Raw genomic sequence first — 17,986 nt, forward strand, 5'->3', positions numbered from 1 at the left:
AATTTTTTTATCAGTTTAATTTTGTTCTTTATATTATTATAAAAGTTAGAAAATGGTATTTTATTACAAGAATAAAATTTTAAATGCAATAACTACTGTATTTATAATTTTTACATACACATTGAACACAAATTAAACAAAATTTTAAAGCTAAATATAATATAACCAGTATAATATAATATAAAAACACAACAATATGATTTTAAATACATAAATTTACTAATCTCTTACAGTATGGTAAAACCCCAAATCCCCCACCCACATTTCCCTACCTCTGCTGAAGTCATAATTGGTGAAAAACTAGGATCACTAATGCCATCTATTAGGGAAATAATGAACTAAGTATCCTGAAGTACAGAAAGCAGTGACATTATGGAGAAATTAATAATTCAAAAAAAAAAAATTATAATAATAATAAATAAAACTCTGCAGTTCATTAATCTTTGATCTATATTTAGTTATATTTTTAACAATAATTTTGATACTAAATCACGTAATTTTCAATAAAACGCGAATTCTTAGATCATTATAGGAGTTCACCAACACTTTTTTATTGTGCAATACTTTTTATCATGCAATTGTGCAATTTTTTATTGTACAATTATAAAGTAAATGTTATCTTAATGCGAAACCACACAATTTTTATTGCTATAAAGCATATTTTGCTTTGAATCAGGAATCCCAAACTTCTTGAAGTGTACTAAATTCACCGATACCTGAAAGTTATTAAAAATGAATAATTATGCTCTTTTTTTTATAAATAAATAGAATATTTATCTTCAAAGTGTTTATTAAAAATTATTCGAACTGTGAATTATTACTGCGTCATGGCTTAAATGCAGCTATTATGTTTCGTTAAGTATTTTAAAAATCTTGTTCTGTAGTTTATTTTACGAGTAGACATCCATTTCCGTTTACAATATTTTAAACATGAAAATACTTTAAATAAGTAAAAATCATGATATTTTTTTGTTAAATGAATAGGGCTTATTCCATTAAATATCACACTTAGTGTTTATAACAGAATACTCCAAAAGTAACAAACCAACGATGCAGATTCAATGTGCCTTATTTTAAAAGAATGCATAAATCTTATGAATGAACTGAAATGTATCAGTGTTTTGATTTGCTAAAAGTCGTATAAATAATAAAAATATAAGTTTCGTGTGTTTAATTTCTGTTGTTATCGTCAAATGTAAAGTAAATATTATTTTGAATACAGTTCAAAACACTTAACCAGAAAATATATAGAATGAAGATGACGAGTAGATAAAAAAATAAAATATGCCAATATTTTTTGAGAGTGCATAATTAAACATGATTTTGTATATATTTTATCTTATACGTTATTAATTAATTTACTTTTGTTTAATAAAACCATCAGAAAATAAAATTTTCATATTTATTACATTACTTTGTACTAAAATAATCAAAATCATATGCACTTTGTTATTCTCTGAAAAATGACTTGCACTCATTCTAATTCACATATTGCACATTTAGTGCTTTACCGCTCACATGCACAAATTTGAACTGCTAACACTGCTCCATCTGTGTTGAGTGTTGTGCATTCTCTTTACGTATTTTTTTCTCTCATACGCGATATCGTTGCGATATCGTATCTTGTGAAGTGTGTGTATGTGTTGAGTGCAATATTGTTCAATTCTTTAAAATGCCTCTGAGTTGGATATTGAATGGAATGGCCCTATATCGATGAAATTGATTCCATTACAATTGTAATATTTTTATTACTCATAATACCAAGTTTTTGTAACCAAAATTATGCTTGTGTTTTCAATTTTAATATCAAGTTTTTAGTATTTCACGATATTTAATTAAGGAAACATCACCATCAGATTTTTTTTTATTATTCAAGCATTTTACTTTTCGATAAATAATGAACTCCATATTTAGAGCACCTTCATTGTGATCTTAATTTACTTCCATAAAATTATATTCTTGATTTTACTAATCAAACCTTATTTTTTATCAAAGCTTTATAAAAATTCTATAATAGTGTATTGAAATGTTTCAATGCATTTTAAACCTTTCTATCAAACTAACTAAATGTTTTTTATGTTGTTTTATTACAACAATATTTCACAATATTTTATTATTACAGTATTTTTTTTTTCCTTTTCTTTTGTGACTTTAACACAGTTCATAATATTTGAATATAAGAGTACATTTTGAGCAACTATAATCCTCATTAAATTGTTCAAATATTTGTCAGGTCAATTGTTATTTTTTACATTAACATAGTCTTACGAAATAAAATACTTTTATCCCACTATATCTTACGATACTCTTTATCCCACTATACAAAACCTGCATGCCTTCTTTTTTTATAATGCTCTATATAATTCGTATGACATATATCCTAGCGCAATTCTGAACAGTCCTGGTTATGTACCATTTTCAGGCGAGTCTAAGTCTTCCTGGGTCACCCTTCAACATCCGGCGGGGCAGTCGTGCAAGCCAGTTCAGTTGCAACTGGCGAAACGGCCGACGTTACGGGGACCGGAAACCCCTGGTCTTACAAACGTTGGTCGATGCTCAAGAACACTTACCCTATGCCGATGACAGCAACGCTGTGACGCCTATGTCCGAAGAAAACGGAGCAATCATTATTCCTGTTTATACTAATTTACCTCAGCATTCCAGCTACACATCACATTCTTCTAGAATATCTTACAATTCGCACAGTGATATCTATGGAAAAGGATTGACGAAGGAGAGCCAACTCAGGTCAAGATCAAGGTTTCTCCTTGGACTTTACAACGAGGTTCTTGTCTTCTTGATTTTTTTTTAATTCGAGCTGTAAAATCTACAATAACCGATACCTTAAGTACACTGTTAGAAATTTCTCGGTAAAAATGGTTAAATAACAATTCATTTTACTGTCCATGTTCAAACAAAACAGCCAAACAACCATAAAAAAGATGATATTCAAACTGTAAAGTGTGAGAAAAAAACGTTTATTGATTGTTTTTACATAATAGGGTTAATAGTCCGAATTCTTATGAAGCCATTTTGTTCCGTGCACTTGGGTACATACTATAGACGAGAAGACTAATCGGTCAATTCCGTGACCTGCTGAACAAGGGTTCGAATCCCAGAGTTGATACCACAATATTTCTTCAAATCCTTCAATACAGTAAGAGTTTCCAGTATCCTGCACTCTTCAATTTGTGATTCTAAACTATTAAAATAGGAAACGATCATTCACACATAAATGGCGGAGCATCAACAGATCTCCAATGTCCGCATAAGTTTCATTTTTATGGTTTGGAAATTTTACTAGTCGTAAATGGTTACAAAACAGTATAGTTTTGTATTCACGACTTTTTAACCGTGCCACTTGTAAATGGTTTCAAAACGGTAAAAGTAAAAAAAAAATGTTTTTAACCATATACTTTATGGTTGATCAATGAAACAGACTACTGTCGGTTATTTTACCATAATTTCAAAATGAAAATTCTAACAGTGTACAATAACTGATACCCTCGACACCTTTATTCCATGTAATCAATAAATAGAAGTTTCTCTTTGCATTTAACTTTCAGTCGAGGTGTGCTCAATTTCCCTTTGTCTTAAAGTAGTGTAACTTTAACACATTTTCTTCAGTTTCATAAATTCCATATTAATAGTTTAAATTCAATAAACAAATAAGTGTCATAATATAGAATTCGGAAAAATAACTATTAAATAGCATGAAGGTTAATGAATCGGTTATTGAAGATCATGAGTTTGTGTAACTACTTTTTTCGTACATTTTAATAGCGTTGTAAACTTATTTGCATAAGTATTTCTTGTTCATTAAAAAAGGCTTTTTAGAAAAGTTAGCATCGAAATTTAAATATGGAAATGTTTGGCTGAAACAACAATTAGAGAAAAAAAAAGGGGCTATTAATGGTGCAGTAGAAGCCTTTAAGTTGACTTTAATTTGTCTGAAGATGACCTCAAAATTGTTAAAACAAAATCCAAGGATAAGCATTGTAGCTTATTATGATGCTGGGCCATTCATTCATATCCTTGCATGAATTCACTCTTGCTCTGCACTTAACATTTCTATTCACTGTGTAAAATCACCAAGTAATATTTGATTAAAAATTAGTTTTTATCACTGCACCATAATTAGCAGCTTTGCAAATAATTTACAAAATTTATAATTAATGTAACTTAAACGAAGTTTAAAGGAAAAAATTTATTCGGACTCATAGTTCAAAAGTTATTAAAACAGTTAACTTAATTGTAAGATTGTTCACAGTTTAATAAAAAAATATTCATGAAAGAAAATATTTTCCAACGAGGCATAAACTTCTTGTAAACTACACATGCCTTAAGCATGCATTGTAAACATCAAACACTTGCTCAAGAATATTCTAATTAATATTATTTAGAAAATCTTTTGAAAGGAATGTCCAATTTACAGCTCATCCCACTTTTTATACGATCAGGGTATTATGATTAATACCATTTAGTACTTTTTATGATATTATACGAATTATATTTTATTAGATTAATTTATCATATCAATCTACTGCTTCAACATTATTTTGTAAGCAATAATACAAACATAGAAAAATAGTATCAATGATTAGCCCTAAGATAATTTCCGAAAAAGTTGAATTTATTTCTATTGTTTGCGTAAATGGCTGAAGTGAACTCGTTAAATTTGCAATTTTGAGGCTAATTATTATTACATTTTCTAAAACTATTTAAGCAAGATATTATTATATTGACCTAAATTATTATAATTATGTAACTAAATAAGTAATATTTCAATTAGTTTGTTTGTTCGTTTTTTTGAAAAAGGGTGTGAAAAACATTTCTGAGTGCAACAAATAAATTTAAAAACTAACCTAGCAAATATTATTAATCGATATTTTAAATTCAGTACAATGATGGAAAGTAACTCATAAGAGTAATCAAAATTAATAATATGTATTTATCACAAGTCATAGTCATTTCTTTTTAAATTGTTGGTATTATTTATATATAGAAAAATAAATAATAATAAAAAATATTGAATGACAAGTAACTATCACTCTTCTATTAAAAAAATTCATTTAAAAATTATTAATTAACATTTTAATGGGAGCATTTCTTACCAAAACAAAAAAAACTTACATCAATCTGAGAAAAGAAAAGGAAATAATATAAATAGAAATCCATGTGACTCCCAAAAGGGATTACTGGTGTATATGAGTTTGAATTTTCATCTGAGCATTTTCAACTGTTTTATATTAACGAATGGTTTCAAAATACACTTCATTTTTTATTTTCTATTATTACGTTTTCTTAAATGATGCAACTATTATTACAGGAGATGGAAAATGATGAATACATGATTCCAAAGAACAAGCAGCCAGTCGATCCTTTCATGGATCCAGGAGATCCCAGAAAAAGATTAGACATGAAAGGTATTCCCTAACTTGTTAACAAACCTCTAAGACATTTATTTATATTATAATTTATTTATGTAACTTTGAAAATTCTGATTATATTAAAATTTTAAGTAAATTGAATCCTAAAAAACATTTGTTTTACAATCAATTAACACAAGTGATAAATATTAACATAGCTTTTTCATAAGAAACTATTTGATTCAATAAGAGCTTTTCGTTTGTTTTATGAATTTATCATCAACGTTATATGCAATAAAACTCATGGCAATTTATATGTTTGAATTAGATATACCTTTTAAATTATTCAATTCTGCGAAATCATTTTACTAAGTAGATTTTGGTTAGATTTTAAGAAATGGGAAAGATAAATAGCTGGAGTGACGTCATGTGAGTAAGATGAATACCTCAGTAACATGATGCTATTCTGAATGAGGAGGAAATTATAAATAAGTCTTGTTGAGAAATTAAGAAACTTTTTATAACTATCTAAATGAAGGCATCAATTTGATGTGATACTTTACAAAAAATTCAGGATCAAATCATTTCGGAATAAAGTACCGGCCGTTTGGGTGTATCATCCGCAGAATTCATTTTTACTGTGATTTTTCTAGTAATTTTTATTAAATTAGAGTGATTCAGTGATTTTACGGCAATTATTTCTGTAAAAGTTACGGTATATCATATTTTTAGTTCCGCAACATGTTCCGGTAAAAATGAATTTCACTGTAAAGTGTGTCGGTTATTTTTACCGTAATTTGCTTCGAAATTTTTTACTGTGTGGTATATGTATTATATAGTTTGATTCTGTATACATTGTCAATTAATTTTCTTAATAGAAAATAAGAATTGAAACAGTATTACTTACTCTGCAGAAAATCAAAATAAATAAATATAATAAGAGCTCGATCCATTTTATAATGATAGAATCTATCTTAACTTCAAATTTTCATGTGAGAAATAAGATTGAAAAATAATTTTATTGCTTTTAATAGTTTGATGAGATATTAAAAACAATTCTTGTTGCTTGACATTGCATATTTGAACAAATTTTTGGTTCAAATATTCTTTATAAGAATTTCTGGCGTAAATTTTTGCTATAAAATAGACAATGGTGTGACAAATTAATTACAAATAAAAAACCATTTATCTTAATCACCAAACAAATTTCTAAAATAAACAATAACAGTTTATTTTGAAATCCTATAAGAACTGATAATTTCAAATTTGATCAAATTTAAAAATATCAATCAAATCAATTCTATTTCTTTTTTTAGATGTTATGGGCTAAACGACATAATAGAACAAATCAAATTTTCTCAAGTATAAATATATCAATCAAATCAATTATATTTCTATTTTTTATATATTATGGTGCTAAACGACATAATAGAGCAAATCAAATTTTCTCAATTTTAAAAATATCAATAAAATCAATTCTGTTTCTATTTTTAGATGTTATGGTGCTAAACGACATAATAGAACAAGCAGCTGGGAGACAGAGTAAAGCGAGTGAAAGAGGTAGTTACAACGTAGTATTATTGTGCTTGCTCAACACCAAAATCAAATCCCCTCGTAGAAATACTATTCATTTGCAATTCCCAAACGTTTTATAGTTGCATTTGCTTGAAGAAGTAGAGATATTTATAGGAGCATTTGTTAATTGTTTAGATTCATATGATACATTGAATAGATATAGATAGATAGGTGGCATGTTTTATTGAAAGTTGCGGTAGTGCTATGCATGAAATATTTTTATCTTTAAAAACTCAAGTTTAATGTTTACAAAGTTTTTGTGTTAGTATATTCTAATTTGAACAAATGTATTAAGTAAACCAAAATTAATTCTTAAATCATTATCATAATTTAATTAAATATTTATTAATTGAAATAAATTTCCATGAAAATTAATATTGTTTATAACAAAAAACCAAATTAATTGCTGGTGGTTTGAAGTTAAACTGATTTTAAAATAATTTCTAATTGTTTAAAGGTAATTGTAATGCATTGATAATTTTTTAATTTTTTTAAGGTAAACAAGAAACTTACGAATTCTAATTTTGACGTATACAAAACTATGGACTTTAAATAACTCGCTGCAATTGAAATTTATGCAACAAGCTTGAATTAATCTACCACTCATGCATTTTAAAAAAAACTCCCTTTCTAAGCTAGTTTTGAACTCTATAATTCAAAATTTTAAATGTTTGGTGCATTTAATTGTTTTTTAAAACAATTAAAATTCAAAGTAGCGGCTATTATGTATTGACCAAAAGATTATGAGTTAACAGTTCGAAGTAGAATTTTAAACTATGTAATAGCTTAAGCATTCGAAAGTGTGTTTCCATAATGCGACATTTACCGTAAGAATTATAGTTTATTTTAAATCCTGACTCACAACCCTTTCTTACATTTTAAAAATCCGAAAGCTTACGATCATAACACTTTGCAAAACACATAATAATTGCATTGAGTCTTTAAATTTCAATAATTGCTGCTTATTCAATTAAACAGAAAAAATTCTCATCACATTTATAAAATTTATCTTCTAATAGGGTTATTTCACTAATTCGTTAGGCATTCGTAACTTTAAGTATCGAAATGCTTATTTCTAATTGATAAAAATATTACTAATTGTAAGAAATGTAGAACTGAAAATTTTAACAATAAGTTCATTAATAGTATTTACACAGCTTTATGGTTGAAATTTTATCTGTACGTGCTTTTTTATTAAAAGAGTATCGATAAAAATAGTCTCTCTAAAGGAAAAAGTTATTATTTTTAATATGGAATTCGTACATGAATAGATTGTAGTAAAATTTTTAGTCTAATAGAAATCCACTAGAACAGAATATCACCTAACATAACCGCAATATTGTATGAAAATAGCTTAGCGAAACAGTTTGCAATTCGCACAATTAGCATGAAAATCATTTAGGAACATAGTGTAATTCATAGTTAATTGTTAAATGAAACTTCGAAAAACAGGCTCACTTTAAAATGGAAAAGTTAAAAGTAAAACACGAAAGCTATTGCTAAGAGTTTACACATTATTAAATTATTTTATTTAAATTCACTATTTTTAGTTTCAGAGACTTTATATAAAATATCGATTTATTATTAAAATAGCTGACAGTCATAAATCATAAATAACTAAAATTATGCATTCATTTTTTGGAACCTAATAGTTATGTTAAAAATTATTTTTGAAGTTTGATTTTTCTCATAATATCAATAGTTCTAATAATTCAGATATCAATGAATACATTTATAAGATATTAGCAAAATTCCTTTACTTTATAAAATATCGTTATTACATCTATTTTGAGAAACAATATAATCACATTTTATTAAAGCATTTATAACGTATTTTAAACAAACTTTTGATTTACCTATCCTCCCATCAGAAAATTTTCAAAATTTAATTTATCAATGTTTTTTTTTTGTATTACTTTGAAAATTTGAATTTTAAAATTGTTCAGAACAAAAATGACAAAAATATGTCCAAATATTCAATTTTCGTGTTGAAGAATTTAAAAAAAAGTAATAATAAACAAAAAAATTTGTTATAGAAAAGAATATTTATATCTTTTTTTAAATAAATATGTAATTTATTAATATGAATTGATGTTTTTAATGTGGCAAAATATGCAAATATTATTTTCTTCAGTATAAAACTCTTGTAAGGCGTTCAAATAATTAAAATATAAAGAAAAATTAAAAAACTGAAGAAATATAAAAACGTAATATTTAATTCAAACTACAAAATTCTATGACCAAATTATGAATTATTATGAATAAATTTACGCTTTTAAAAAAATCAATGCTACAGTAACTTTTTTATTTCAATTAATATTCATGTCAATTAAGACATCACCAAGCTCGAAAAATATTGTATCAATTATTTGCATATTCTGCCTATCAAAATATTTTATTGAAATATATAAACATGTATTACATTATTTTATGTATCCCACAATTTTATTTCCCCATTAATGTCGGGAAATAAGAGGAATTAGCATTATCCGTTGTCAAGAAAAATCACAAACAGATTATTATCTAATGCAAAACAATACCTACATCGAAAAAGCTTAGCATTAAGTGCACATATCATTAAAATTACTAAATAAGCTTTTATCCCTTTACTACTTTAATTTGTTCTCATATTTAATATGTTTTCAATAGTTAACTATTTATTTTTTTAAGTTCTAAATTATAAAAATCATTCTTAAAAACTATTTTTTCTAAAGAAAAATTTCAGAATAAGAAAATTTTACAAATAATTAACTCACTTAAGTTTTTAAGCAAAAAAAAAATTATCAGGAACTACATAAATCTGTTATTCCGTGTGAGAAGATTATAGTAAAATCAAAGCATAAATTTTAAATTTCTTTAAGGCATTAGTTGTTTTCCGTTAAATCTGAAAAAAAAGGCCGCTGGTGGTTGATGAGTGTTATCTGTCAGCTGTTTCAGCCGTTGCTGTCAGATTTCTGCTCTTACTTGATTTCGGTGTTATTTTATTCAATGGCGTACAGTTTATGTAAAACATGTCATAAATTATGGATTGATGATGCTTTAATGTCACAAACGTTTAATTTCCTTTGCCTTTTCACATTTAATTACTGAATTTACACCATTTTTAATGGAGTTTAGGTTTTATTATTGCCACCAGCAAGAGAAAAAAAATTCAGTCCTTTTTGTGAAGTTACATCAGAAATTTATATGCATAGGAAACAAACAGAACCAATTTGATGGTGAATTTGTACTCATCTTTGATGCATTTCTTAATAATAAACTATTTCCTTTTTTTAAGTTCTAAATTATAAAAATAATTTTTAAAATTCTATTTTTTCTGAAGAAAAATTATAGAACAGGAAAATTTTTACGGAAAATTAATCCACTTAAGTTTTTAAGTAAAAAAAATATTTTACCAGGAACTACATAATTACCAGGAATATTATTCCATGTTAAGATATGTAGCAAAATCAAAGCTTAAATTTTAAATTTTTTAAAGGCTTTCATTGTCTTTCGTTAAATCTAGAAAGAAAGAGGGTATTGTTGGTGGATAAGTGTCATCCGTCAGCTGTTTAGCCGTTGTTGTCAGATGCCTTTACTTGATTTCGGAGTTATTTTATTCGATGGCGTATAGTTTAAAAACATGTCATGGATTAAGGTTTAACGATAATGCTTTAATATCACAAACGTTTAATTTACTTTACCTTTCTTCATTTATTTACTGAATTTGCACCATTTTTAATGGAATTTATGCTTTATTATTACCGCCGACAAGAAAGAAATTCAGCCCTATTTGTGAAGTTACATCAGAAATTTATATGTATAGAAAACAAACAAGATCAATTTGATGGCAAGCAGAGCATTAATATTTTTTAGAAAACAAAAGTGGTGAGAAAGTAGTTTTCGAAAAGTCCCCCCCCCCCAATTTTTTCGTAATGGAATTCTTAACGGTTTCAACATATTTGCAGGCATAGTAATTAATTTCTCTGGACTACGGAAAATGCTATTGTTTTCCTTTTATTTCCATTATTGCATAATAGAAAGATTTGTTCATATCACATTTTTGTGTTTTAAAGTAGTGCTTAAAAAAATTTTATGTTTAAAAAAAATTCTCTCGTTTTAAAAAGATAAAAACTAAAGAGTAAATAAGATGGGATGTTTCGTGATGGCAGGATCAGTTCCAAAAAATTCATTCAGTAAATATTCGAAGGCATCTACACCTGTAAACACGCATAAATTTATGTGTAGAATTCTTTTGTAGTATAAAAAGCTAAATTAATTCAACACATTTTATGAAAGAAACATTGAATCGCATTAGTTACATAGTTGGTGTCATAATACAATGGCACAAGCACACATGAAAAGTTTTACCAAAAAATGAAAGGGTTGAATGGAAACCCATACATTGTTATAATGAAAGTGCATAGAACGGAATCAGTTTATAAAAAATATGTTTATATCTCCCACATTCGATGGTACTGTTCCTATAAATGATTTTTCAAACTGTACCGTTCTTCTAAAACTTAATTTCCTTCTTCAAAGCGTTTCAACTGCAAAAGCGCCTTTAAAACGCACCCTTTATAAATGTAGAATCGCAATGGCTCAGTAGTTAAAGGCACAGAACTGTTCTTGCGACAGTCTTACGTTTGATCCTCAGTGGCGAATTAAATTCCACCAAGCTTCAGATCAACGAGATCCGCTTGCCTGGGAAGAGCAAAAAGGTTAAATGTCCTTTAAAATTCCCCTATTGTCTAGGAAGTTTAAAAGTGACCTGTACGTTGTGCTGACCACATTACCACAATCCTGTTGTTGGTCGCGAATTTGGTCATTAACCTCCATGATCCTCCTGACTCACAGTGGACTGTAGCGGGAATAATTTACTTTTATTAATACTTACTTTTATTAGCACATATTTATATAAATAAATTGAAAATACACCAATCATGACATGAACAATTCTTTCTCAAAAAAACTGAATATTTCATGTGTATTTTATGTGTCTTTATGTATTTTTATTCTGAATGCAAATTGCTTAGATGCAAAGGCTGTTTCCGATTTGCATTTTGGCTTGACGTAGTTGCTAGAAACTGATACGAAATATTTAAAAAAAAAGATTGAACTAAAACGTAGTTATTTTATTTTGTGAAATGAGTTACAGCTCCTGCGCATGGCTTTCCCGTAGTTTGTGGTGTGCGTGGTGTGTCAACAATAGAGTAGACAACCCCTACCACAGGCTACTAGTCGGCCATACTTAAACATTATTCAGTGTCCGTCTATTATTTTCCAACAGACAGAGAGGAGGAAGAGGAAGAGGAAAAGCTAAAGTTTAAAGAGCGTTGCTTGCCGTATTGCCTGAAGTGTATAGACGTTTGCTGTATTTGGGATTGCTGCACGTGCTGGATTTATTTCCAGGAGTTCTGTTCCATCATAGTTTTCGATCCATTTATGGAACTTTTCATCACACTCTGCATCGTAGTGAACACTCTCTTTATGGCAATGGACCATCACAATATGAATCCAGATTTCGAAGCTTTCCTGAAAAACGGCAACTATGTAAGTGGGGTGCCGTTTTTACACACAAAAACACGCGACAAAGTTTTTAAGTGGGAATTATATTTCCCTCTTTTTTCTATTCATGCTCCTATTTTAAATTTCAACTTCTTTTTTTTCTTCTTTGTAAGAAGCACGAACTTTTTTTTATTTGCTAAACAGAGTTTCTCAAACCCCAGCATAACATAAATCTTTAAGAACACCGTTTTCAACAAAATTTTTGCTCAGATTTGAATGAATATTTTCAAACCGACAATGAAGCCTGTTTTATATCACTTTATTTATTTATTTAATTATTCAATATTGTTCTTACAAAATATGAGATACGTTATCCTTCAACAGTGGAACAAATAACGACGTATATACATAAAATCATGACATGCATCGTTCTGTGTCAAGCAGGGTTATCGAAATACCACTTGCCATATTATGATTTCAAAGGTCCATACCAACTTTAAGTTTATCTCTGGGATTAACTTTTTCTTGAAGCCAATTTGCTGTTCAGTCGCTGGACAATTGTGATTAGCTAACATATGCCACAAGCTTCGTAGATCGAATTTCCCAATAAATTACTGAGGGTTACCTCGATGCCCTTCCGCTTCGTTACTGGTCATTTCCCTTCTTTTTTTGCATACAATCGTGTAGAATTTGAGTGCTGATACTATATTATGACTCATTTGTATTGATACAGCATAACAAATCATTTTAGTATAAAATTTTGGAAGAGAGGCTATCGGACAAAGAATGCTGATTAGGAGTAGAGACAAAAAACCATACTCCAACTCGAGAATTCGCAGTAATCAACACCAAAATTACAAGTTGCAATTACACCCACAATCACTAATATAATCTCAACAATTAAGAGAACTTTCAATTTTGCACAAAGGCTTATGGCTGGAATTATTATAAGGTTTTGAGGTATCCAAAACTATTTCCCAAAACTCAGTACTTACGAAACAATTGATAAATTTAGAGTATATTTTTTAACAAACAGATATCAAAAATTTTAATGAAAATTGAATTGATTAATACTTCAAATTAAAGCACAAATATTTTTTATATTACTTTTACATAGTTTTTAATGCAGAGTCTTTTTTTGTGGTGGTTGCAATAAATCTTTTTGTTACATATAATTTTGTAAAGCATTATAATAAAGTTATATTTTTTAACAAAAATTTGAGTACGGAATTAAGAATTACAACTTCGAGGTAATTTGTTTACCATTTTATGACATTATTCCGTTTAAAATTAAGACATAAAAAGAGACTATCATAACCACAAAATATAACTTAAAAATTGAGCTTTATTTGAAGGGCTTATAACATGAAATATATTGTATAACATGAAATATATTGTGATTCTTTTCTTCTTGTCTTGTTAACTATGTACCGATTTTTTTTTTCATTTAAAGCTCTTCGAATTTAGTAAAATATTTATTTTCATCTATGGGTTTTATAGGAAGCGCGATAAAAGTCAAGATTGGTTTGCAATCGCAATTTAACGTAATTTTTATTTTATTTAAATGAACGGAGGAACTATCAAACTGTGATTTTGGTTTGTTTTTTACTTATCAGCCTATATCGTGTTCATTAGGTGTGCCAGTTAAACGTTAGTGAATTTCTAATAGGGGTAGGGTGCATCCTGACGACTCTTATGTAAAGAAAAAAAGCAGAACAGAAACAACGCAAAGAAAAAAAAACCGAAGATGAATATTCGTTTTAATAAAATGAAAAGCAAATGAACACGGATCAAAGAAAGTGTTCGTAATTCCTTCGACCGACTGCTGTGCAGACTGGAATGAGATGGACTTATCCCAAGCACGAGTCTGGGCTCGATATGGGATCGAGCTCGTTTATTGTAAAAGGTTTCGGATTCGGGTGGGCTTAGACTCATGATAAAATTTTGCTAAACTTTACAAACCAGGTGAGTAACATGAACGTAGGTTTGAGAATGTAACTTTCATATTTATCTGAAATTCGCTTATGTTCTTGTACTACAGGAACACACATTGTACGTAACATCACTAACTTCGCTTAATACTGTACTTTATATTTTGTTAAGCTGGACAATATTACATGAGATTGACAAGATATGCATTCTCAAAAAAAAAATTTTTTTTTTGATGATTCAGCAATCTTTAAAACTATTTTCGTTGTTTTTGGCAACCGCTAAATCATGTGATTTGTAATGCAACTGCTTACTTACTCGTGTGTCACCTCAGTGCATTTTTGGATTTATCCGATATTTTTTTATCTCATTTTAAAACCATTTGCAATGCATTATGGGATGTATAGAAGCTAATGTGGTCTACCTGCAAATACTCCCTTCTTCGTTTCTGAAGTTTATTGCATACGCATACTCCATTTACTTTGTGTTGTATTTTCTAACTATTTGTGTTAATTGATATTTTGCATTAAGCCAAGTAAGTTCTCTTCGCTTCCTTTGTGAAAATGATTCTGTACACAGACTCTTTCTACTCTATGTTGTATTCCCTGAACAATTATGTTAATTGATATGCTGCATTAATACCAAATTAATTTGACAGAATTACAACCTCAAGCAAGTAAAGATAATAATTTGTTCGATTGGCGAACTGTTCACTCAGAAAATTTCTCAAGAAACGGTTTCGTCAAAAAGAGAGTAAATTTGTAACTTTTTGTTTCAATGTGGGTAAGACAAATTAACTAAATTATAAACACATAAGGAAGAGATTTGCTAGCCCCAACCCCATGCTCTAACACCATGCTATATATATATATATATATATATATATATATATATATATATATATATATATATATATATATATATATATATATATATATATATATATATATATATATATATATATATATATATATATATATATATATATATATATATATATATATATATATATATATATATATATATATATATATATATATATATATATATATATATATATATATATATATATAATTACATTTCTGAAAGAAATAAGTATTATTGGGCCTTATCACACTGGTTTAGCTTGTTTGAGAAACTCTGAGCTATGAGCATTTATTTGCGCCTTTTTCGGGCTAGCACGAGATAAAAAATTTGGCTGAAAGCACAGCACGAACTTCATGCATGATTTTTACACGTGAAACGAAAAGTTTCACTTGCAAACTTTAAAAAAATTCATACATGCTAATTTACTGGGATATCCTTGTTTTGAGCTTTAATAAACTCAAATGCTTTTATTGCTTCTTAATCTGATACAAAGAAATATTTCATTCGCGATCATGCTTTTTTTTTTCATCTGCAAAAATATAAGCTTGAATTTTACAAAAATTTTAACTGCTATCCTTAATTATTATGAATTTCTTCATTATTAATGTCTTTATTGATCCATATTTCGATAAAAAGACTTCAAATTGCATACATATGTAACAACAGTAAATTGAAACAAACAATTTAACGAAATTTAAAAATAATTAACTATTAAAATTTTGAAAACACAAAGAAATGCAAAAATATACTATATAATTTCTATTTTAAGCATTTGCAATTTCATATCATATTAGCTGATTTCGTACACTGAAATTTTTAAATGCTTTTAATTTTTATAAAATTAATAAAGGATAAAAGATAGAACAAATAAATTCCTGAAAAGTAATGGATTTTATTTAATGTCAGTAAATTTTAATTTATTTTAAATGCATAAGCATACCTTAATGCTATTTTAGAAATGTATTACGCTCGTAATGCTTGAATGAAAAAAATTTCTTTTGAACAAAATCAATTTATTTATAAATATATATTGCTTTCGTTTATAAAATGATTTGATTAATTTAAAAGGAACGACACGTTTCCGTCACTACGAAATTTTAAAAAGGTGTGTTTTTTAGTATTGTTAAACATTTGATATATAGATTTTATTTCTTTGACTATATACCAAAATATTTATCAATACCACGTTAATATAATTTTTGTAACTTAATACATCCCATACTGAAATTAAAATGACTGTTGTTTCTTAAACAAAATTAAAATGAGTAAGCAAATATGTATGTAAATAAAATTCCATTCAATACTACGCATCAAAATAGGTAAAACATATCGAAAATCAACTACTTTGAATCGTTACTATAATGATATTACAGTGTCTCCCAATTACAGTGTCTAAAAAAAATTAGAGTTCAATTTTATTTATAAAAACACTATTTTTTTGTTTTTTCACTTGTCAAAAACAGCATAGTTACCTTATCCGAAAATTGAAGCATAATTTAAGATGACTATGTACTTCATTTTCCTGCAGTTGTCAATATGTACGCGCAAATATCCATTCTACATTAAATAACCAACATAAATAAAAAGATCAATTAATTTTTTAAAAAAAACTTGGAGAAGACATGTATTATAGCCAGGAAATCAGGGATTTCAGAAGAAATATAGCAAATATTGTAGACTTTACAAAAACAAATTTTATTTTCAAAAATTTTGTTAAAGTAATTATAACCTAAACTGTTTTGTTTAAATCAAAATATTAGGTATACACAATCGATAAATTTAAAACAAGTAAAAATAATTTTCTCCTTCAACTTTACAAATTTCAAATAAAAATTGAATGAAACAACATTCAAAGTGAATGGTAAATTTGGTTTTTCTACCCTTTACTCAATGCTTTAATTTTGCCTGTAAGAAAACATGGAATAAAATATTAGCTACTTCCAAATGTATCTAACTATTCATAATAAAACAAAATTTCAAATTTTAAATAAAATTTTGGCATGAATTTTCAAACAAAATATAATTAAGTATTATTTTGGGGTGTTTACATGTACTTAATAATGTAAAATTTCAGCTAAGCATTTGAGAGAAAAAAAATGAAATATAAAATGCACACAAAGAAATAAGCATTATTCTAATTAACATCCATATAATATTGAAACCCTAGGTTAATTAATTTAAAACTCAACATAAATTAACATAGATTTCTCGATCTTTTTTACTTTTATTTTATGGGATAATATATAAGAAATTCGAAATGCAGTAGCACTATCCATGGAAAAATAAGATGGTTGCTAGTAAATATCAAATTGACCTATGAAGTACTATTTCTACATAAAGATACCAACAACAAGTGAAACAAATTACAAAAAATAAAAAATAAATTAAAATAACCATAAATTTAAACATTAAAAAGTTCTTACGGGTAACAGAAACGTATACTTAATCCAACATTCCTCCACTACTTGGCCTTAATATTCTCAAGAGTCCATAAGTACAAGAGGTCAAACATGCAAAACACTCTCCCCTATTCATTTGTGAAAGAATATATGAAATTTAGTCCCTTATTTTGCTGATTACCACAACTTAATTACATATATTTTGTTCATATTTTTTCATATCATTTGTTTCTGCATATTTGAAAAGTTTAAACTACCGATAAAAACTGACTATTTTTTTATGTATTAGACTATTTTTTTATGTATTGTTAATGCTTTGTGAAATATCAAACAAAATAGACCAACCATAACTTAAATTAA

The 17,986-nt window shown here is 27.3% G+C and overlaps 1 protein-coding gene across 2 annotated transcripts in view; it reads left to right on the forward strand.

Moving 5' to 3' along the window:
* Positions 1-17,986, forward strand: part of LOC107457578 (sodium channel protein para) — a 274,399-nt gene that overhangs the window by 200,113 nt on the left and 56,300 nt on the right. The window contains exons 13-16 of one of the 2 annotated variants that reach the window (XM_087168094.1): positions 2,423-2,785; positions 5,330-5,426; positions 6,864-6,929; positions 12,214-12,476. In XM_087168094.1, coding sequence (XP_087024220.1) covers positions 2,423-2,785; positions 5,330-5,426; positions 6,864-6,929; positions 12,214-12,476 — 789 coding nt within the window. Of the gene's footprint in view, positions 1-2,422; positions 2,786-5,329; positions 5,427-6,863; positions 6,930-12,189; positions 12,477-17,986 lie in introns of both variants that reach the window. The other variant, XM_087168092.1, reaches the window with a different exon arrangement.

This window comes from Parasteatoda tepidariorum, chromosome 7 (genome assembly GCF_982258835.1).
Source record: "Parasteatoda tepidariorum strain Cologne lab strain chromosome 7, Ptep-v5.0, whole genome shotgun sequence".
NCBI lineage: Eukaryota > Metazoa > Arthropoda > Arachnida > Araneae > Theridiidae > Parasteatoda > Parasteatoda tepidariorum.